The following is a 22483-nucleotide window of genomic DNA, read 5'->3' as shown; positions in this document are numbered from 1 at the left end:
GACAATAATTAAAACAACTGGATTGAGCATGTTTAAAAAACGCTCAAATTAATTTGCATTTAAACTATTATGATTTTCATTCATACTGCTTAAGTTACTACGTTGTAAGAAACTGTTTTTATGGCCAACTATCAATGAAAAAGCTAGAAATGAAAAACTATTCCTGCACTTACCAATCCTCACTGTTCTGTAGGTCTGTTCTTTCAGTACACTTTACTTAGATGCCTCTGTTACCTGACATTTTATTCTACTTCCAGGCAACTAAATCATCTGTTAATCCGATACAGTATGTAGTAGTCCAACCCTCTAACCTCTCCTCCCCGTGCTGCCATTACAGTCATTCAATTACCTGACTTACAACCTTAAGTCACTTGTTACCACACTGGGGTCAGAGATATGTTCTTACTCCTCCTGCTGCTAGTAATACGGATCAATGACAGTCTCTAAGACAAAATTCTCCCTCTACTTTAATAGCAATGCAAAAATCTATTTGAAATACCACCAAGATTCTTGAGTGAAATGATAAAACCTAGAACGAAACTATTGTCGTGAACCTGCTTTAGCAGGATTGGACTTGATGATCCCCAGTTGCCCATTCCAACCCCCACAGTTCTGAGATTCCATGAATCACATGTCAAGTAACCTGACAACTCTTTGCAGAGATGCTGCTGTGTTGGTAAGAAGCTGAAAATTGCATGCTTATCAGTTCTTTGTTCCTGTTCAAAACACAGTACTAGTGAGCCACAATAAACGAAATATATCCTTATTTGTTGTAAGAATTAAAGCAATTGTAAAAAAAATTAACCAAAATGAACATCATTGCAACAGCTGTTCTGGGTAGCAGTTTATCTAAAACATGTGGGAAATCCAGTATCTTACCTGCAATCCATGCTTTGCATAAACAACAGATACAATACCTAAAGGGAGAACATTAAAATGGAGTAAAACCATTAGCTGCTTTAAGCACTCCTTTCCACACAACTATCATCACATTTGAAATCGTTTATAGTATTTTCAGAACTCCCAGCATATCGCAACACAGCACTTGTCACCTGATTAGTTTGCCTTAGTAACTCATACCTGTAGCTAAAAAAAGTCCACCAAACCAGGCTAGAGAAATTCTTATTTTTTGCTTGTTTTAGTGAATTGAAAAAGCTCTTCCAGTACAGAAGCAACAAAACAAGTAACTGGACCTCTGACAAGAAATCTGAGGATATGAAAACCAAGATTATGTCTCTAAATAACAGTCATTAAATTACCTGACTTGCAGCCTTAAGTCACTTGTTACCACACTGGTGTCAGAGATATGTTCTTACTCCTCCTGCTGCTAGTCATACGGATCAATGACAGTCTCTAAGACAAAGTTCTCCCACAAATTCCATAGCAATGCAAAAATTTATTTGAAATACAACCAAGGTTCTTGAGTGAAATGATAGAACCTAGAACAAAACTATTGTCGTGAACCTGCTTTACCAGGACTGGACTTGATGATCCCCAGTTGTCCATTCCAACCCCCACAGTTCTGAGATTCCATGAATCTCAGAATATCAAGTCACATACGACTCTGAGACAGGCACCTCCTTTCTAAATAAAACTCTTAAAGGTTAAAAGGAACATTGGTGCTGATATATGTGAACCGTGAACAGGGCTCAGCTGCTTTATCTCCAGGCATTTTCTGGCCATGTGCATGGAGAGCTTACCCCGTTGGCCGCGGCCATCTGGACGACGATCTCGATGGCCGTCTTGCTCAAGTAGCGGCCGTCGCTGCCCACCACCATGGTGCAGCCCTGGCGGTCGCGGAGATCGACGGAGGAGAGCAGGCTCTGCACGAAGCTGGGCAGGTAGTTGCGCTGGCTCTCCAAGAGCCCCGTGGGGCGCCGCAGCCCCCCGCCGCCCGTCGGCCGCTGGTCCTCGTAGGGCGTCGTCTGCACCGTCAGCACCGGGATGGGGTTCCTCTCCATAGCGATGCCCGGTGCCGCCCGCCCGGCCGCGGCTCCACTGCGGAGCGGCGGCCTCACACAGGCTCCCGGTCGGAGCCAACGGCGGGGCGAAGAGAGGCGGTTCCGTCCGCCTCAGCGGCGCGGGCTCGGGCTCCCTGACGGCCGGCCCCCGCGGGACGGAGGCGGGTCGGCTCGCCCCTCGGAGGCCCGGGGGGCGGTGGGACAGCGGCGCAGCGGGGGTGCCTGGGAGGGCGCGGGGTCGCGCCGCCCCTTCCCCGTTCGGCGGAGCCCCGCCGGCGCCGCGCTGCGCGCAGGGACGCGCGGGACTTCCCAGAGCCGTGCCGTCTGCAGGATGCCCACTGCTCCCAAGGCTGATCCCAGGGAGCCCTCCTGCTGGAGGGGACACCTCCCTCTAGACCAGCTTGCTCAAAGCCTGCTCACGCTTCTTTTCATGCAGTCTAGGCTACTGTTGGCCTTCTGGGCTGCAAGCACGCATTGACAGCTCATATTGAATCTTACCTCAACCCACAGCCCCACAGCCCTCTCCTCAGGGCTGCTCTCAAGCCATTTCTCTGCCCAACATGTATCTGTGCTCAACGCAGGGGCAGGAAAAAAAGGTTCAGACAAGCTTAAGAGTGATGACTTCAGGGATGCCACATCTGTTTTTCCCAGTGGTTTCTCTTCATCAAAGGTATGTTATGACACAGCCTTCTTTATCTTCCATCACCCTTTCCCAGGAGTGCTGCAGGCCATGTTTCCTGCACACTGGTACTTGGGCACAATGCAGCCTTCCACGTTTAACATTCATAGCTTTCCTTTTTCATTCTTTTTTTTTTTTTTTTTCCTGCTGCCTTTTTGCACTGTCTTATCAGAGCTTGTGTACTCAACAGCCATCAACAAAACTATCTTTTAATGTGGCAAAGATGAGTTATCAGGTTGGACAGTTCTTCAAAACACATAAATTGCTCCCGGTACCTACAGAGCTAAACAGAGGAGCAGCACAGCACGCGTGGTCTATAACAGAAGTGAGGATTTCATACACCAGCATCCATCTGCAGCATCCCTGGGAATCATATTTTTGAATAGTTTCATTTTTGTTGTATAAGTAAAATTGACGTATCCGCCAACTAACCTGACTTATCCCAGGACCTCAACTGTCCGGGGGAGAGATACAAACATGGACGCCATGATGTCTTCTCTCAATTTATTGTTGCGTCACACTCCTTATATAACATCCTAAATCCCACGCAGACGCGTACACCCACTAGGCAAAACCCGATGCACGCAAAAGAACCTATACACACACCTACCTAAACCCCCCGCCCACTAACTCTTAACCTACAGGCCCAGCTCAGCTATTCTAGAACACTCCATCTACTCAGAACAATTGTATGCACTCATAAATCCTTACAACAACAACTTAGTACCCCAACATAAAATCCATGCAATTTCTTGGATTTAAATGGGATTGTTTATTTATTCGTTTGTTGAAGCTCTTTATTTTTGTTGAAGCTCTTTATTTATTTATTTTTCTTGTCTTGGAAATGTGTCCAGCTGTACTGAGAAAATGCTGCTTTCACGTTCTTCAAATACTGAAGTGTTCTTTTCACTTAGCTAATTAAATTCACCCTTCCTTCACTGATGGTGGTGGCAGAAAGCACAAGTTTAGCTCCTGATGTACCTTGGATGTCGTCATCCAATGTCGCAGTGGTGTCAGTAAAATCCTTCAACAAAAAGCTGAAGACAAAATTCTCTTAAAGAAAAAAACATTTGGAAAGGAAGAGAAAAATATCACCATGAATGTAAAAAGTTCCATCACTAAAAGTACGCAGGCTTCTCCTTCCTTGCCTTTACTACTGCGAAGAAGCATAAAGTCAAGATCAGCTTAGGAATTTCTGAGGAGAAAAGAACGTTATTGCAGAACAAAGCATGTAGAGGCAATAAAATAAATGCTACCACTAGACGGTAGCAAATACTAATTTATTGTATTCTGATAACAGAATATTTGACCATTAAAAAACAAACAAACAAACAAACAAAACCAAACAGTGAAATCCTGTGAGGAGGGAACAAGTGGGATAACTGCCTGACTGGAATAAAACTCTGTTCTCTCTGGAGACAATAACAGAATTTCTCATTGAGGATAATTCACTTAGTAGGCTCCAAATTCTAATTTCCTGGTCAAGTACCTGGCTTGTCTAATAGTTTGAATGTTTGTCTTCTAAGGTGCTAAGCTTTCACAGAATTATAGAATCACAGAAACCTCAGAGTTGGAAGGGACCTCTGATGGCCATCTGGTCTGACTCTCCCACAACGAACAGGAAAATTCAGGGCTTATTCCACGGAACTGGAGTATGAACCTTTCAATGATTCATACTGCACATGAAGTTATGATGTGGAATATTGATAGCGGCATTACAAAACCATGACACAAGGGGCGCATTGCCAGGTGTTTTTTGGCAGGGCTGTGTGGAGAGTGTTTATGCAGATACGTGCTGCCGAAGCCTGGAGGGCTGCAACGGAACCGACGTGAGTAAATATGGACAGGCAAGCAGCATACGATTTATTTTCCGCTTTTCTTAGGCGGAGACAGTATAAAGGTATAGACTTAGTAAAGGATCTCCCTGCTTTATTGAGCCGCGCGGTCTCATATGGCTTTTTTGCAAATCCCCACTCAGTGCACACCTTAGAGGAGTGGCGGCGGTATGGGGATAAACTGTGGGAGTTAGTTTTAGACGATGATAAGCCAGCAAAAAAGAGAAGTAAGTTGTGGAAAGCAGTGCATAACGAGTTGTTGATGAGTCAGGCGGAAAAAAGGGCAGCTCAGGAAGCTCAAGCTGCGCAAAAACAGAATCAAGATGATGGGCTGCCATGGGGCACTAGTGTCCCGAACCCCCCTGTTTTTTCCTCCGTTACCTTGCCGGCTGCAGCCTCAGCGCCCTCTGCACCCCCTCGCGAAATGCAGGCTGACCTAGGAACGGAGCCCACGGAGGTCTCCTCTAGCCCTCCCCCTCCGCCGTCCGGAGCTCCGCCGTCCGGAGCTGCCTCGGCGCCGCTCCATGTCTCGGCACCGCCTGTGCCGCAGCCGCAGCCGTCCGGCTGCTCTGAGCTCCCGGTGGCTCCGGAGCCGTCAATTCTGCGCGGGTCGGGTCCGATCTCTGGGGCTGGGTCTGATCTTGCGGGGACTGTCGCAAGGGAAAGACGCGAGTTGTGGTCTATGCTGGCAAGGCACGGGATGGAGGATGGCGATAATGAGTTAGTACAGACAGCGACTGAGAATCTTGCATTCCCTGTTGTTTACACTCCCTTGCCGCAGGGAGGAGTCCAGGCTGAGATTCAATCTCTGGACTGGAAGATGTTCTCACAGTTGCGGGCTACAGTAGGGACATATGGGGTGACTAGTGAACCGGCCAGGCAAATGATAGATGATCTTTTTAGTGCGCATATCCTTCTCCCAGCAGATATTAGAAGCATAACGAAATTGATCTCTACCCCTCATCAGTTAATATTGTTTAATGCTCATTGGCATCAGCAGGCTGTGGCGTCCGCAGCGGTACAGAGAGGACCAGGAGACCCCTTAGCAGGTGTAACAATGGAACAATTGTTGGGTCTTGGGGCATGGACTCGAATAGAGGCTCAGGCGATTTCTGATCCTGAAGTTTTGCGAGAAACTATGAATATAGCCAGGAAAGCTATGGATAGTATAAAAGCTGCGGGGGGAACGCCCATTTACATGGGAATAAGACAGGGGCGTGAGGAGCCGCTAGGTAATTTCATAGATAAGGTTGTGGATGCCATCAAGAAGGCTAGTGTTCCAGAATATATGCAAGGGGCATTGATTAAACAACGTGTGCTCCAAAATGGCAATTCCTCAACCCGATCTCTGGTTAATACATTGCCCGGAGATTGGTCAATCCCCGAGTTGCTAGAAAAGGCTGCTTCGGTTCCAACTGGAACCCAGGCATTCTTAGGAGTGCTTTACAGAAAATTAGTGACGGGTTGCAAGAGCAGGCAAAGGCATTTCAGGAGCAATCTAGATCCTCGCATACTCGGGTTTTAGCAGCCCTTGCACCCCTCCAAGCTGCAGTCGCTACAAGCCCACGCTCGCAGAACAGCTCCCGCGTGAAATGTTTCCGTTGTGAAAAAACTGGCCACATCCGTCACGAGTGCCAAGCCACTGGGATTTGGTGCAGCAAGTGTCAATCCAACACCCACAACGCTGCTGCATGCTAGAGGGAGTCGGGAAACGTGAGAAGCAGCGCGAGAAAGAACAGCGGCCGCGCTCCGACACAAGCAGCCGTTCCCAGCCAGCGGCCGCCTGCCGCCCCCCCCCCCTCGTCGTGCGCGTGTAACGTGGTTAAAGACACGGATGGACTGAAACCAGGGGATCGTTGTGACCCAGGTCCAGAAGATCCAGAAAGCGAATCGGATGCATTTCCTCCTGATGATACTTTGAAGGAAGCAGGAATGACAAATTTCCCTACAGAATACTGTGATGTCTTAGAGCCGTGCAGAAAAGAAACAATATGAAGGGGTGATGCTGACACGTTGCAAACCTTTCCTAATCAGGTCCCCCGTTGGGAATCCCTGCCTTACGAGGCAGTGAAGGAGCTAAGGGAGTCAGTGAGAACATTCGGACTTCAGTCAGCCTTTCCATACAATCTTTTGGTTACAAACAGTGACAGTTACGCTATGACCCCTCACGATTGGAAAACTGTGTTAAGAATGATCCTCTCTCCTATGCAATACACCGTGTTGATGACTGAATATCAGCTACATAATTTGACTGATAGCTCTTTGCCTCAGACTCGGACAAATCCCTGTGACACAGCACCTCTTCAACTGTGTCAGACAAATGTCACTCACATTCCTGAATTTGGCCGTCTAAAATATGCACATGTAACAATAGATATTCATTCTTCTTATGTATTTGCCACAGCACATACAGGTGAACACAGTCATGACACCCGTAAACACTGGTTATCTGCTTATGTTGCTATGGGAATCCCACATACTACAAAAACAGATAATAGGCCTGCGTATACCTCTAAGGCCACTCAAACTTTCCTCCAAGAAGGGTGTGTTAGACATACTACAGCCATTGCTCATTCTCCCACTGAACAAGCTATCACTGATCACATTTATCAAACATTGAAATCCATTCTTATTATTAAACAAAAAGGGGGAATATGGGAGACACACTACAAGAAATATTATGCAAGGTTTTGCTTGTTTTGTTTGTGCTGAATTTTTTGAATCGTGTTCATAGAGATACAGCTTATGTGGATCGTCATTTTGAGGCTTCCCCAGTGCTAAAGGAACAGCCTATGGTTAATGTTTGGAATATGGCCACAGGACTTTGGGACTGTCCCCTACCATCGACAACTTGGGGTTGTGAATATGCTCTTATTTCCACAGGGACTGGCCCTACGTGGGTTCCAGCATGATATGTTTGGTCTCATCTGAAGGCAGAAAATAGCATCCAGTCTTTATAGTAATTGTAATTGTGTGTTTCTTACTTAGTGGTATTGCTTTGTAACTTGCTGTGTTATAGATAATATTACTAATAGTTTGACATAGTGTGTGATTTTCTGTTTTACCAATGCTGTCTCAAGATTTAGAGTTGAAGGCATTAGCTAGGATGTTGTGTGCTTCTTCTATTTTAGTAATAGATCAGATGTGTATTAAACAGGATTTGATCTAATCAATGCTAGAATCTACAGGAATAGCTCTTTTAATGTTTTATTACTGTTTGCTTATGATATTATTAGCCTATTAATTAGCTTTTCTTAATTTGCAAAGACAAAACCTGGAAAGGAATCCCAGACAAAGAGATGACCCTGTATCATAGAACAGATACCTCTTTTACATCCAATTAATTGGGATCTGAAAATATAACCATGCATCATTTGACAAAAGTGCACGCTAATAGAACTGAATTTGATAGTTTATTTTGTTTTCCAAGCAGGTGTTCCACTTGGGCTCTATGTCACGCACTGGCCATGCGGATGTGGTGTACAACTGGAAGAAATCCTTCAGACCCTGAATGCAGGAGAGAATCTGTGATGGGTGAGAGAGGAAAGGTGCACCTTGAAGCAGGGGACGCCCTGCTGGCACTATCTGTCTCATCCACCACCAACACAGCTTGCTGTTTCTCAAGGGTCAATAAGTATTAATGCCCCTACTGATACTCTAGTCCATTTGTCCTCTAAAATTGGTTCTATTTGACATGCTACTTCATAAAATTGCACGATCATTAATCAATTATTAGCCCGGATAACTCAGTTGGTAGAGCATGGTTATGAGCATCTTAAAAGCATTTATTGCACAAATTTTAGTGGTCATTAAAATCAATATATCAGAATATATGAAAATTGAAGACTTTTCCTGATCAGTTACAGATTAACACAATGGGACCCTCACAGATTTATTTTCAGGTTGCAGAAACTTAGGTTGCAGAGCAAACACATTTGTCCTTTACAGCAGGTTTAACAGTAATGTTGTTAAGTTGTATTTGACTTGTCTCTTTTTTCACTTTTAGAGTATTGTTAATCGAGGTCTTGATTGAGTTATAATAGTTATGTTATTAATTTAAGTAGTGTTGTTACTCTATAGGCAGTATCTTGAAATTGTTGTAATACAAGAAGAATTCTACGGAGCAGCAGCCATGGATCGAGATGAGAAGTTCACAGAGCAGCAGCTATGGAGCAGGATAAAACTACATGAGAACTGATTGAACAAATGAACTGAACTGATTGTTAAATATGATTAATCGGTCAGTAAATCAAACCCCTTTTCAGTTTAAAAGAAAACGGGGGAAGTGTGGAGAGTGTTTATGCAGAATGGCTTTGTGAGAAAGGACATGAAGAGATTCCATTAGTGAAATTGTAAAAGAATGAACGTGACTGAAGACAAAGACGGTCTATCCTAGGGCCGATCACGGGCTAGGCAGCTGAGAAGAAATCAGGATGTGAAAAGACAGGGTATGTAGCTAAAGACAGGATATGTAGCTAGAGGCAAGGACGGCCTGAGGGAAAAACAAGATGTGTAGCAAGGTGAAGACATAGCTGTAAAGAAAAAGTATCCACAAGACTAACCACAAAGGTCAGATGAAGTAATGTGTAACCCACCAATCCTGAGCTTTACTTTTGCAATATACATGAACTTATTACTGATTGTATAACTGAGATGCTGTAACACCTAGTAAACGAGGCTTGTTGACCATGATAGCATGAGACTTGTCTCCCGCGGTTACTTCCAACAGGGCTGCACTGAATCCTTTCATCCCACAGGTGGTATTGGTATTGGGTTTGCCTCTGCTCAGGTGCAACATCTTGTACTTGGATTTATAGAATCTCATAATGTTACTTGTGCCCATTGCTCAGCACTGTCTAGGTCCCTCAGGATGGCATCCTGTCCCTCTGGAGTGTCAACTGCACCCCACAGCTTGGTGCCATCCACAAGCTTGCTAAGGGTGCACTCAACCCCACTGTCAGTATCATTAATGAACATATTAAAGGTAATCAGCCCCAGCATTGGTGTCCAGTTCTTACAGAGCACTGGAGAATTTACAGGTAATAGCCATGTACTCCTTGTAGCAGCTTTTTTTACCTCATGGAGATGGAGAAAGAGACATCTGCCGCTCAAACTGAGCTACGAGATCTCCCTCAGATCAGTGGGCAGAGCAGGGATGTACCCTTGTGAGAGTTGCCCGTGTCTCATCTTCATTTTCCATAGAGTGAATACAGAAATAACAAGCCGCATTCCCAAAGGTTCTGTACATGTTTCTGTTCTGCTGAGACTCTAACGAAGCCTGGTCTCCAACGGCAGTTCTCCTACAAGTATGTCTCCCTCTGCATTCCCAATCTTTCAACACATACGATGCTCTAAACTTACCATCTACAAGGTCTACTGCCCAGTACCTGCACAAAAGTTTGACCTTCCATGTGATGTCAGGACTCACACTGCGTGTCCACGTGTTTGTCACACAGCTGTGGTTACGGCCCTCTGGTACTGTGTTACTGTGGAGATCAATGTAATTAGTCTCTCTAAGGGAAATCTCAGCTGAGATTTCCAGTGTACACACAGCATCCTACCAGGAGCTGCTGAGTCATGCAGAAAGCTGCTGAGACACTGCATTATCAAAATGTGCTTGGGGAACAAGGCTTGTTATCTGCCAGTGGCAGACGAGTGCAGGAACATTAAGATTCTGCATTAAGTTAGTTGGTTATAGGGAAGGGAGAAGAATGATGCTTGAGGGTTATATGCCCACTAGAATTGAAGTTTGGAAAGTGCGCATTCAGAAATCATTTTATTTCCCAGTAATGGCAATATGCAATATCAAGTAAGAAATGAAATTGAAGAATTAATCTTCTTCTTCAAATACAGGATGGCTTCAGTATTAAAATTAACATACAAATTTAGCCTCAATCCTACTCCCCCACTCACGTCCACATAAGGAGTGAATGACTGAAACAGTATACTGGGAGAATCCAAATCGTTCTTCAAACGTGTCAGCACGAACGCGAGGCCAGCCTGTTCAGCCAGCGTTCGCAGAGTGGCCCTGGGGCCGCAAGGAGGGCACGTCGGGGCCGCGGGGAGCACGCAGCCAACTGCGGAGCCGCGGGGAGGGACGTGGGGCAGCGCAGCACAGCGCTGTGTTCTGATCGCAGCCGCCCCGCGGAGCGGCTGAGTGCGGAGCAGCCGGAAGAAGGGCTTCCTGCGGAGTTACCGTCTGTGTTGTGCGCACAGGCGGGTGGTGAGCCGTGAAATCACCGTCCTGACAGGAGGAGCACCACAGAAAATGCACCTGGGCTCAGCCGCTCCGCGCACCCAGAGCGAGAACTGCGCCGTGAAATGAGGGGAAGTCCTCTTGCTCCAAGTGACTCGTGGCTGCGGTATCGCCCCCTACAAAAATAACAAATAAAAATGAAATAGGACCACTTAATTGCAGGACTACAACAAAGGCTTCGCTGATCTTCTTGATGCTTAAGCTCGTTCTTTATGGTTTCCAGACACGCAGCCAGTTTCACTCCTTCCTCTTCACCCACGCGTCTTCTCCCTTATTTTACCACGAGACGGAGCCAGAAAACAGAGGGCTGGGACCTGGTACCTGCAGGAACCAGGGCTGGGAAGTGCATGGCCTGAGACAAAACAGGTGTTCTCAAGAACGTCTGCTGATGGAAAGGAAAAGGTGCAATTGGGTAGTGCATGTGGGCCAGGTGCCAGGAGTGGGATGAGATGGAATGGGATGGGACGGGATGGGATGCAATAGTACATTATGGTGCATAGGGAAGCAGAGGTTCTCTCATCTCCTATTTGCCCACACTGTAAAGGCAGGATGGAGTTAGGATTACCCACAGGTAAAGACATAAGGAGCAGACTCCAGCACCATGGGGCCCTGCCAATATGCCAAGGGCCCCAGATCCTTGCTGCATGTTGAGTGAAGTCTAGAAATGACATCCACATTTAGTGGCAGCCTGGAAACACAGCTGTATGAACAGTATCCTTTCCTAGACATATAACTGCTGGTCAGTCCAATTGGTTTGTTTGGGTCAGTTTGGTTGGTTGGTTAGTTTATTTTCCTGTTGGTTTGTTTGCTTTAATGGAACTTGTAAATAGCCAAAATACTGCAGAAGTTGTCTGCAGACAAACAAAATGTGTTTGGTTTTTGTTTTTAACATGCTTATGTTTACTTTATTTAAAAATAATAATAATAATTGTGAATTTAGTCAAAAGATATTCTATGATTCCTGAAAGAATGACTATTTTAATTTCAGCGCTTTCACAAAGAAAAAAAACAAAAACAAAAAAACAACCCACAACAGTTTATCAAAAGAGATAGGATTTAATAATTGCTGATAACTGCATTGCTGACCCTGCATTTTTTCACCCATCATGTTTGTAGTATGAACAGTTTGCCCCAGCTTGGCCAAAGGTCATCTTTCTCTGAAAGATATGTTCCATTTCCAAGATGTCAAGGTTCTGCTCACTGAAAACCCACAGACCACAGTGCATAAGATCACTGTGAGCTGTCGGTTGCCACTGTTTGGTCTTCCTGCTGGAGGTTATTCACCCTCTGCTGGGAAACAAAAGAAAGAAGAAGAAACAGAATTCATTCAACCTATGAGGGTGCCTATACAAAAGCCTCTGCTGGAGGGAAATCTGCTTGGTGCATGAGCTCAAAACCTGAGCTCACGGACCTGTTTGTTCGCATCGAGCCTTTCACACCTAACTCCTCTACGATGTCGGAGCACAGCATTTCACTACCTCATCTCTTTCTGTTTGCAAGACCAAGCTTATTTTATGAGTGTCTATTACTTTTCTGCTTGGAGTGTCTTGAAGATGAATTTGTTTACAAATTCCATGTGGGCACAGGAAAACGTGTCAGTACAAAACTGTAATTCTGCATTATGAAAATTCCAGATGTTCTTACATTTGCATAAGGAATGCTATTTATTTTCTTTTCTCCCACTCTCCACCTTTCCCTCTTTGCTCTCTAGCATACAACTACAAATTGCTTTACTGAACAGATTGCAAAAATACACAATAAAAAGTGTATTTCTGATCATTTATCCCCCGGAGAAAATAAAAACATTATTTATTTTATTCTCCTTCTGCTTGTGCCTGTTCAGTATCAGTATAAACTGTGGGATCCATTGAGTACACAAACATTACGAAGTATGAAATGCCAAAGGAGAACACAGGCATTCACATTAGCAGTGATACTAGGTAACATGCCTGACAAATTCTAAGGTCCTACAGCCCACCTGCTTTAGGCTTCCCCCCTCTAGGGGAACCCTCATTGGGTTTGAGGGGTAGGGCTGATCTGTACACATGGCAGGCCTGCCAGCCATTGCATCCACACAGAAAGAAGTGTTTTGGAAAATCCAACTGCCAAGCAGATGTGGTCACTGGCAAATGGTTCAAAAAATGGCACAAAAAGCTTAACAGACAAATATCTAGGTGGAGAGTGAATGTAGTGGCATTCTTCACCAGAAGCAATTTGTGGTGTTATTCTGACACTGTAATGAAAGTAGGATAAAAGGGGAGTTCATGCATGCAAACATGCAATAAATTGTTCAAATAATTACGTTTCCAGATTCGGGAAAGCTGCCATTTAACTCCACACTGTTTTAAAGAAAGGTCTGCTATTACACCCTATCTCCTATTTCTATTTCTATAGCATAGGGGAAAATAAATAAATAAATAAATAAATAAATTTTTTAAAAAAAGTTTTTCTGAAGGGGCAGGAGAGCCTCTTATTTACTTATATATATATATTTTCCTGCTTACTGTGACTGTTACAAGTTCTGCTTCACTCTCCTGAACTTGGAAGTGTCTGTAGCACACATCCAAGGACCTAAGCTTCCCTCATGATAGCATTTGCTGAGACTCAGTTTCAGGCTACGAGGCAGGGGGGCAGAACCTGGACTGGGAAAAATAGACTTCCCTTGTCTGCTGTTGCTGGAACTAGACATTGTTACCCCAGCTGGCAGTTAATCAGCTCTCTATCCTCAGAAATGCTATTTGCCCAATATAAATGACATAAACCAAGATGATCATCTTAGTTTATTTTTCTAGAGTCCTTAGCATGCTACATTAACCTGACAATGTTTAATCTTGTGTTCATTTCACAATACACTTCATGCACTTCACAGCCGTAATTGGTTTTACACTGACATTACACATTTTGACCTAGCCATGGGAAAAGAATAACTCATAAGATTATTTTTCTAAAAAATGTCCAAGTTCAAACAGTACAGAAGCAGTTCATGCTAGTTCCATGTGCATAATTCTTCTGCCTTTCCTTTCAATGCAAAGATGATGACTGGTCCTTGTTTTAGTCCATTTGCAATTGAACTACTTTTGTTTGATTTCTTATGTCCTGAGGAGTTCTCTCTTATAAAACAGCATTCAAGTATTCTAGTTTAATATCCCCAGTTGTCTGAGTTAAGGAACAAAGTAGACCTTGAGCTTCTGTTTCCGCTACGAATCTTCCAGAGTCCCATAACCGATGGCCATAAAGTCTTTCCTTGTCGTACACACTCAGAGCTAAAGCCAGAGTATTGCTATTTGGCATTATCCAATGAAGTGCAAGAAATTAAATACGTTATGTTTTTATTGCTATAGTACAATACCAAGCAAAGTCAAGTTTTAATACAATTGCAAGTGTTTCATGGAGTATACGTCTCTCCTCTTCAGGCCCAGTAGTTCAGCTGCACTGAAAATATCACTTACTTACTTATCATATGGCAACTGTCATCCTAAGAAGATGTGTTGAGTATTCTTGAGTCTGAAGAATCAGACCTTTCATCATACTCATCTTCTGTGTAAAGAGGTTGCTTAGACACAATAGGACATTCCCCTTAGGAACGAAGGGGGAAGGGGACAAAATAAGGGCTACTGGGGTTGAACGGTGCATTCGAGGGATTGTACCAAACTCTGTGGGCAAAGATTGCAGAGTGCAAAAGGAGGGAGTAGGGCAGGGGGATGCTGGGGATGCCGCTGTTCTAGCGGATCCTGGATCGCTTATGAAGGTGGTGAGACGGACAGCCCGGCTGAAGTGCCTTTATACTAATGCACGGAGCCTGAGTAACAAGCAGGAGGAACTGGAAACTGTGATGCACTCTGAAAATTATGACATTGTTGCTATCACAGAAACATGGTGGGATGACTCCCACAATTGGGATACTACCATCGATGGCTATAGGCTCTTTAGGAGAGATAGGCGAGGTAGGAAGGGTGGGGGAGTCGCCCTTTATGTCAGAGATTGGATAAACTGTGAGGAGCTCCCCATGAGAAACAGTCAAGAACAGGTTGAGAGCCTGTGGGTTAGGATTAGAGATGGGACTAATAAAGGTCAGCTGGTATTAGGGGTATACTACAGGCCACCTGATCAAGGGGAGGCTGCTGATGAGGCTTTCTTGCTCCAGATGCGTGAGGCGTCTGGCTCACGGGCTCTTGTCCTGGTGGGGGACTTCAACCATCCTGACATCTGTTGGGAAAACCACACGGCGAGCTGCAAGAGCTCCAGAAGGCTCTTGGAATCCATTGATGATAGCTTTCTGGTTCAGGTATTGGACAGACCGACCAGAGGTCAAGCGTTGCTGGACCTGCTGCTCACCAACGCTGAGGAGATCATCAAAGGCGTCAAGGTTGGAGGCTGCCTGGGCTCCAGCGATCATGCCCTGGTTGAGTTTGTGATCTCAAGCGATGTGGGCCTGGCAAAGAGCAGGACCAGGATGCTCAACTTTAGAAGAGCAGACTTCAAGCTACTCAATGGAATGCTGGCCAAGATCCCCTGGCGCGCTGCCCTCAAAGATAAGGACGTTGAGGAGAGCTGGCTACTGTTCAAGGATGCCCTCCTGGCAGCACAAGAGGTCTCCATTCCCCTGATTAAGAAAGTGGGCAGGAGAGGTAGAAAACCGGCATGGCTCAGCAAGGACCTGCTAAGAGAACTGAGGGTGAAGAAAGGGGTGTACAAGCTCTGGAAACAAGGCTGTGTCACCCGGGAAGAATACAGGGATGCCGTCCGAACTTGCAGATGTGGGATCAGGAAAGCCAAGGCACAGGCAGAACTGAACTTGGCGAGGGATGTGAAAAACAATAAGAAAACCTTCTACAGGTACATTGGCCAGAAGAGACAGGCCAAAATGGGCGTACCTACTCTGGTAAATTCAAAAGGAGAAATGGCTTCAACAGATGAAGAGAAAGCTGAGGTGCTGAATGAGTTCTTCACCTCGGTCTTCACTGGTGGCCAGGATTCTAGTCTTTTTCACGTCCCTAAGTCTTGCACCCCCATCCCTCCATGTGGGGACCAAGGAGGTAAATCCCTCCCCACTGTAAGGGTAGAGCAAGTCCGAGAGTGCCTCCTTAGACTGAATGAGTATAAGTCTATGGGGCCAGATGGCGTGCATCCCAGGGTCCTGAAGGAGCTGGCTGAGGTGGTTGCTGAGCCGCTCTCCATCATATTTGAGAAGTCGTGGCTGTCAGGTGAGGTCCCGGATGATTGGAGGAAGGGTCACGTCACTCCCATTTACAAGAAGGGGAGCAGGGGCGACCCGGGTAACTACAGGCCGGTGAGTCTCACCTCTGTGCCTGGGAAGATTATGGAACAGATCCTCCTGGACAACATGCTTGATCACATAAAGAACAAGCATGTGATCCGAGACAGCCAGCACGGCTTCACCAGGGGAAGGTCATGCTTAACTAATCTTGTGGCCTTCTATGATGGAGTGACGGCGTTGGTGGATGAAGGGAAGGCGACCGATGTCATTTACCTGGACCTGAGCAAGGCCTTTGACATGGTCCCCCACCACATCCTTATCTCCAAATTGGAGGGAGGTGGATTTGATGGGTGGACAACTAGATGGATAAGCAATTGGTTGAAAGGCCGCAGACAGAGGGTGGTGGTCAATGGCTCTATGTCCAGGTGGAGGCCGGTAACGAGCGGCGTCCCTCAAGGGTCTGTCTTGGGACCGGTGCTCTTTAACATCTTTATTAATGACATCGATGAGGGAATGGAGTGCACCCTCAGCAAGTTTGCTGATGACACCAAGCTGAGTGGTGCAGTTGATACGGTGGAGGGAACAGATGCCATTCAGAGGGACCTTGACAGGCTGGAAAGCTGGGCTCGGGTGAACCTAATGAGGTTCAACACGGCAAAGTGCAAGGTTTTGCACTTGGGCCGGAAGAACCCCAGGCACCTGTACAGGCTGGGAGGAGTTGTCCTTGAGAGCAGCTCGGCTGAAAAAGACCTAGGGGTCCTGATAGATGAGAAACTTAACATGAGCCAGCAGTGCGCTCTGGCAGCCCAGAAAGCAAATGGGATCCTGGGCTCCATCAGGAGAGGGGTGGTCAGCAGGGATAGGGAGGTGATCGTCCCTCTCTACTCTGCTCTTGTGAGGCCCCATCTGGAGTACTGTGTCCAGGTGTGGAGCCCTCAGTACAAAAAAGATATGGAGATTTTGGAAAGGGTCCAGAGGAGGGCCACAAAGATGATCAGGGGGCTGGAGCACCTCCCCTATGAGGACAGGCTGAGGGAGTTGGGTTTGTTCAGCCTGGAGAAGAGAAGGTTGCGGGGTGACCTCATTGCAGCCTTTCAGTACCTGAAGGGAACTTACTCCCAGGAGGGGAGTAAACTCTTCGAAAGGGCTGATAATAGCAGGACTAGGGGAAATGGTTTTAAGTTAAAGGAGGGAAGATTTAGGTTGGATGTTAGGGGTAAGTTCTTTACTAGAAGGGTGGTTAGGTCCTGGAACAGGCTGCCCAGTGAGGTTGTGGATGCCCCGTCCTTGGAGGTGTTCAAGACCAGGTTGGACGGGGCCCTGGGCAACCTGATCTAGTAAATGTGTATGTTTGGTGGCCCTGCTAGGCAGGGGGGTTGGAACTACATGATCCTTGAGGTCCCTTCCAACCAGGGTAATTCTGTGATTCTGTGATTCTGTGACATCCGTCATCAGGGATTGAGATCCTAGGATCTTCTGATGAGCGAGAAGGAAGGACAGAAGAGCTTTGGAAGATGCTGGCTGAGTTGCTAGAGAAAGGACTGACATACTGGGACCGCAGCTGGTACTGCTGCTGCAGCGTCATGGTGTTCCAAAGGGTGACATCATTAGGCAGGAAAGGACTGGACTGGTTTCTTGCCAAAGTGTTCCTCAGCATCAGCGGGTAGCGAGGTGGCTGAGGAAATGGGTGCTGCAAAGGTACAGTCAGAGGATTGGGCACAACATTGCTGGAGTCAGCAGAGAACCTCAGTGTGTCAGGGACCCTGAAGGCTGAGCCCACTGACCACTTGGAAGAGGAAATAGGATAGGAACTCAGCGTGTGTTCAAAAATATGCCCATTGGAAGGTAGAACTAGACCATCTGACTCTGCAGAAGTTCTCTCACCACTGGCCACTGAAGACCGGCTGGACAAGAGAACCTCAACAGCGCTCACCAGGTCACCACCACATCCTTTCAGGATCAACTCCAGCACCATTGGCTTCTGGTTAGGGAAAATCTTTTTCAGCACTTCCAGTGGAGGTCTGTTGGCTTTCAAGCTGAAAGGTAAAGAAACTGTCCCAGAAGGACCTTCTATCAGGAGGTGATTCTGCTCTGCATGGTACTTGGGGCTCTCTGGACGGCTCTCTGTGCTCCCACCAGTTTTCTGAACTGCGTAACATACCTCATCCACTTATACAATTTCTGGGCTTTCAGGGGTGAAGCAGGTTCTGGCTTTAGCCATGTCTGGGGAATTCCTTTGGTCTGTGTCTTTGTCACTGTAGGTCTCAGCATTGTCTGTTCCGCTGGCATCACCCAGCCTCTCCTCACTGATGTCTGCAAAGGAAGGCAGAGAAGTCAACAAATGCTGAGTCCAAATGCCTCTATGGACACCAGAGGACAGACTCTCCCTAAAGGGAACAGAGCAGGCTCCTAGGGAAGGAAAGAAAGAATAAAGAAAAAAAAAGCATTTTTCTGATAAAATTAAATTCTCTTTACAATGTCACGTGAGAACAAAACTGCAAGAGTCATGAGACATGACCTAGTGTCATGGTTTTGTAATTTTGCTATCAGTATCAGTATTCCACATCATAACATCATGTAAAGTATGGATACTTCTATTGAATGTGCAGTCCACAGAAGAAGACTACATATCCCAGAGAACAACAGGGTTAATGATAAGTCACGGGACCAGGACGCTGTATAATCTCGTTCCCAGGCTGGAGTGCCCTCCTTCTTCTCTCGAACTTCTCGGAGAGTGGGAAGCGTTCCAGCCGTGTCGCCTAGAGTTCACAGTAGGCCTCTCGGTTTTCGGGGACTCTCTCTCTCTGTTTCGTTCAATTTGTTAGCCTCAATTATATTATATTGTGTTATCTTGTATTTCGGTATCATATTTAGTAAAATAAGTTTTTCCTCCTTAGATTGTCGCTGTTTTATCCCACTCCCTTTTTCCCCCTCCTTTCCGGGCCCCAGGAGGGGGGCCCACAGGGTGGCTTCCCCTGTCACGGGCATAGGTAAATCTAAGTAACCCGTGACACCTAGGCATTTTGTGCTTCTTTTCAGTCATCTGTCTCATTCTTCCACGTATAAGAAAAGCATCCTTTTTTCTCCTGCATCAGATGTGCTATATTAATCCTTCCATCCTTCTTCACTAGTTACAAGACAGCAATGAGCCAACCCAGTGTGCAAGTTCTCTCAGAGGAACTTGAGCATTTTCATTCTGGGATTCCTATCGCACTGGTTGTAAGATGTAAATATTCAGAGAGAATACCCTGGAAGACCAACATTTCCTCTGTAAGTGCAGCAGCACTGGTAGAACCACTGCACCACATCTGCTGGCTCAGAGCTGTTCATATAAATCAATATATCCTAGTTCTTGTTCTGCAGAAACCAGTTCATTCCCCAGCAAGAAAAACAGGTTTCTCTTCCAAACCTGATCAAACCTGATGCCTTCATTGATTAGAACACAACATTTAGAAAAAAATAATCTTTTTTTGGAAAGGACCCCTTGAAGGCATCTGGTTCAACCTCCTGCTCAAAGCAGAACTAGCCTAAAATCTAGAGCAATTTGTTTTAGTCCCTGCTCAGCTGAGCTTTAAATATTTCTAAGGCTGGATGCTTAGCAACCTCCCTCAGCACTTGTTTCAGGTACCTTGCCTGTCGTGTGTGAAGCTAAGAAGGGCAGAGCAAAAGCCCACGGACCACGTTTTTACCAGAGGTACACACAAAAAGGGAGATACCCCAGGGCTCCAATCACAAAAGGGGGCAATGTATTTGCTTGAAATCCTTTGCAGTCATTTACCTAAGGATGTTGTTCTGCTGACCTCCCTCATGCAAGTGCAGTGCTGACCTGACAAACATCAGCAGCTGGGGAAGGGGACACTGCAAGCTGATGCAGACAGAGGCTGTGTTCACACAGCAGAGCTTCTGAATGCACAAATGTGAAAGATGGTCTGCAGAAACCAATGGAAGTACTTGTCTGGTTTCCCAAGCCCACAGTGATGAGCCCAAGTAAGATATGGCATGAAGCAAGCAAAGGCTTCCAAATTGTGCTCACAGTCACCCCTACCAGACTGAGAGGGAACTAAGGGCATGTAAATGGAAAATCCTGGCCACTGGCCTCCTACAGGTCTGCCTTACTCTCTCACCCTGGGAATGGACAGGGCATTTCTGGTGCAATTTATCCACTTTGTCACTCTGAGAAAGGAGTCTGAGTAAGCTGAGCAGGAGGTCACCATGCTGTCCAGAACGGGAGATACATTCCTCTGCTGTAAGTAAACCATCAGCTCCTGGCAGAGCAGAGCAGACAGTCAGCATGGCAAAGGGCTGTTCTCTGCCCGAGGCAGGAGCGATGGCCGTCCTGTGGAGCCGCGGGTGTTGCTGGCTCAGGTTGCAGAAGATGAGAGTGGGAATAAAGCTGAGGTGCCCTTCTGAAGACCCCATCTTTCTCTTTGAATTGCCTGACCTGTGCTGGTTACCCGTTTTTCATCTGGTTATGCTCTCTGTCCAGATCTAATAGAGAAGCACGTATACAATATGAGGCAACGTGCATATGAACTTCTTTATGCTCTCGGTGTTAGTCTTGCCTTAGCATCCAAGGGGAATGCAGAAAGCAAACAAACCGGTAGCATTATCTTTTTGAGAGAATGTTAAGACCTAGGGGTAGCTTTTACTTGAAAAAGAAAAGAGAACGGGAGGGTCATGCTACCTTTCCCTCTTAATCCCCCACCACCCCCCCCTCTCACACACACACACACATCTTCATGCCTTCACAGCCACGTATTTATTACCAGAGAAGGGATATTAAGAATAATTCACGTGTGAATGAAAGAGCAATTTACACACTCGAGTCTTAGAGAGCAGCCCGAGGACAACTAATTGCCTCTGTCCCTGTCGTGATTTGTGATTCTTAGGTCACAGATCTAGAAAGGCTAGAAACCAGCAATTAACATGTAGATGAATAAAGACGATATTGCATAATGAAAAATAGGCTGCTTGTTCCCAAAGAGCTTGAGATAGTGTATAAGATGAGCCCAAAACACCCCATGATAGTCTGAGTCTCATGTCAAATGTGACACCAAAACCATTTCTTAGTGCAAAACCTACCAGGAGCTCCAGCCAGCAGATAATACTGATTCATACACCCAAGGCTGCACAGTTGGATCTGTCATTTGCTTGCCTTCATTTCATCAGTGGAAAAAGTACCCAAGGATCCAACCCACAGCCTTCTTCCTGCCTCCAGTATTTTTGCCAGTGAAACAGAGGACTCTGGTGGAGAAAAAGGATCATTGTCATCATCCATGTTGTTGATCCTGATGAGGATTAGGGTAGTGTTACAGCATGAACCATGAAAGCTGACCTTTACAAGCAACAAATTCCATGTAGCACTTGAAAAGCAGTAGCATCTTCTTGGCCTTAAACTGTGAAAATAGCTTCCTGAACAATCACTTTGACAATGCCAGTCTTACAGGTTACACTGGTTTATATAGGCATGTCAGTAAGGCTAAGTAAAAATAAAGGCATATGAAGTGCTACATGATATATGTCAGCAGAAGACTGAAAAACAAGGGTCTAGGTCCTTTTGTGTGTGGGAACTTCAAGCTGAGTGCAGGAAGATGCTCACATACCTCTTCTGAGCATGGAAGTGGCACTGCCTCGTTACAGTTTCCTCCTTCTTCCTGTTCCCTGAGAATGTTACAGGATAATTCACTCCCAGCACAAATGGTGGGGAAAATTTATTCTCTGCTTATGCTCTAGACCCACACCCTTGTCTGCTAGTGAAGATGTGTTCATTCAAATATACCATTATGTTGTTAAGCATGAGGAGACATCAGAGCAGCCCTTGCTCATGAGCCAGCACTTAACAGTGAAAGATAAGATCTCCTCAGCTTTTATGATAACATCCACAGAAAAGATGGCTGTGAAATGGTTAATGTGCTGAAAGATCTCAAAACAGTTTGGATTCCTGTCATGGAGGGCCCTGCCAAGGGCTCACATCCAGTCCTTGATGTGAGTTATCTCTGGTGTGTGTGGCTGTGGGAAGGAGAGAATATCCCTTGAGCAGCTGCACATTCAGAAGCTGTGCATCTGACCAATGTGCAGATGGGGCTGAGTGGGAGCAGGAACTCATCTGCTGTCAATGTCACATTGCCATCTGACAATGGCCTGTGATGTCTTCACCATCTGATGACAGCCACTATTGGGTCTCCAGGCTGTTTGATCCAGCAAAGTAGCTGATTGCCAGACCAAAAGCATGAAGGAGACATCTCAACTGGCTCCCATACTGCAATCTGGAGGTGAGGATGAAGATGTTATTCAGCTCACATTCTAAAATAAAATAAGATAAAATAAAATAAAATAAAATAAAATAAAATAAAATAAAATAAAATAAAATAAAATAAAATAAAATAAAATAAAATAAGGAAATATTGTTTTCTATTTGATAGTTTGAGTATTTGCTTACAAATTACTAACAAAGTGCAAAATCCAATAATCTTTCTGGGTTGCTACTGGAGAACAGCCCAGTTTATTTTTCACACTGCCAAAAGACTTGTTTTT

The 22483-nt window shown here is 45.7% G+C and overlaps 2 protein-coding genes and 1 pseudogene across 2 annotated transcripts; 1 reads left to right on the top strand and 2 right to left on the bottom strand.

Moving 5' to 3' along the window:
* Positions 1-94: 94 nt before the first annotated feature.
* On the bottom strand, positions 95-3636 carry LOC146754100 (uncharacterized). The gene is made up of 4 exons (XM_085530087.1): positions 3622-3636; positions 1701-2352; positions 880-917; positions 95-716 (listed from the first exon to the last, which is right to left on the bottom strand). Exons 1-4 carry the CDS (start codon positions 3634-3636, stop codon positions 468-470), a joined length of 954 nt encoding a protein of 317 aa, XP_085386213.1. The 3' UTR covers positions 95-467.
* LOC146754099 (uncharacterized) lies at positions 2238-9175 on the top strand. The gene is made up of 2 exons (XM_085528457.1): positions 2238-2631; positions 2813-9175. The coding sequence occupies exon 2, from the start codon at positions 4480-4482 to the stop codon at positions 5998-6000; it is 1521 nt and encodes a 506-aa protein (XP_085384583.1). The 5' UTR covers positions 2238-2631; positions 2813-4479; the 3' UTR covers positions 6001-9175.
* An 8086-nt stretch (positions 9176-17261) lies between these two features.
* LOC146754098 (doublesex and mab-3 related transcription factor 3-like) lies at positions 17262-22258 on the bottom strand (annotated as a pseudogene).
* Positions 22259-22483: the final 225 nt, after the last annotated feature.

This window comes from Coturnix japonica, chromosome Z (genome assembly GCF_054131305.1).
Source record: "Coturnix japonica strain WE chromosome Z, WE-NBRP24, whole genome shotgun sequence".
NCBI classification, from domain to species: domain Eukaryota; kingdom Metazoa; phylum Chordata; class Aves; order Galliformes; family Phasianidae; genus Coturnix; species Coturnix japonica.
The sequence above is the reverse complement of the archived record's forward strand: the minus strand, read 5'-3'. Positions and strand labels throughout refer to the sequence as shown.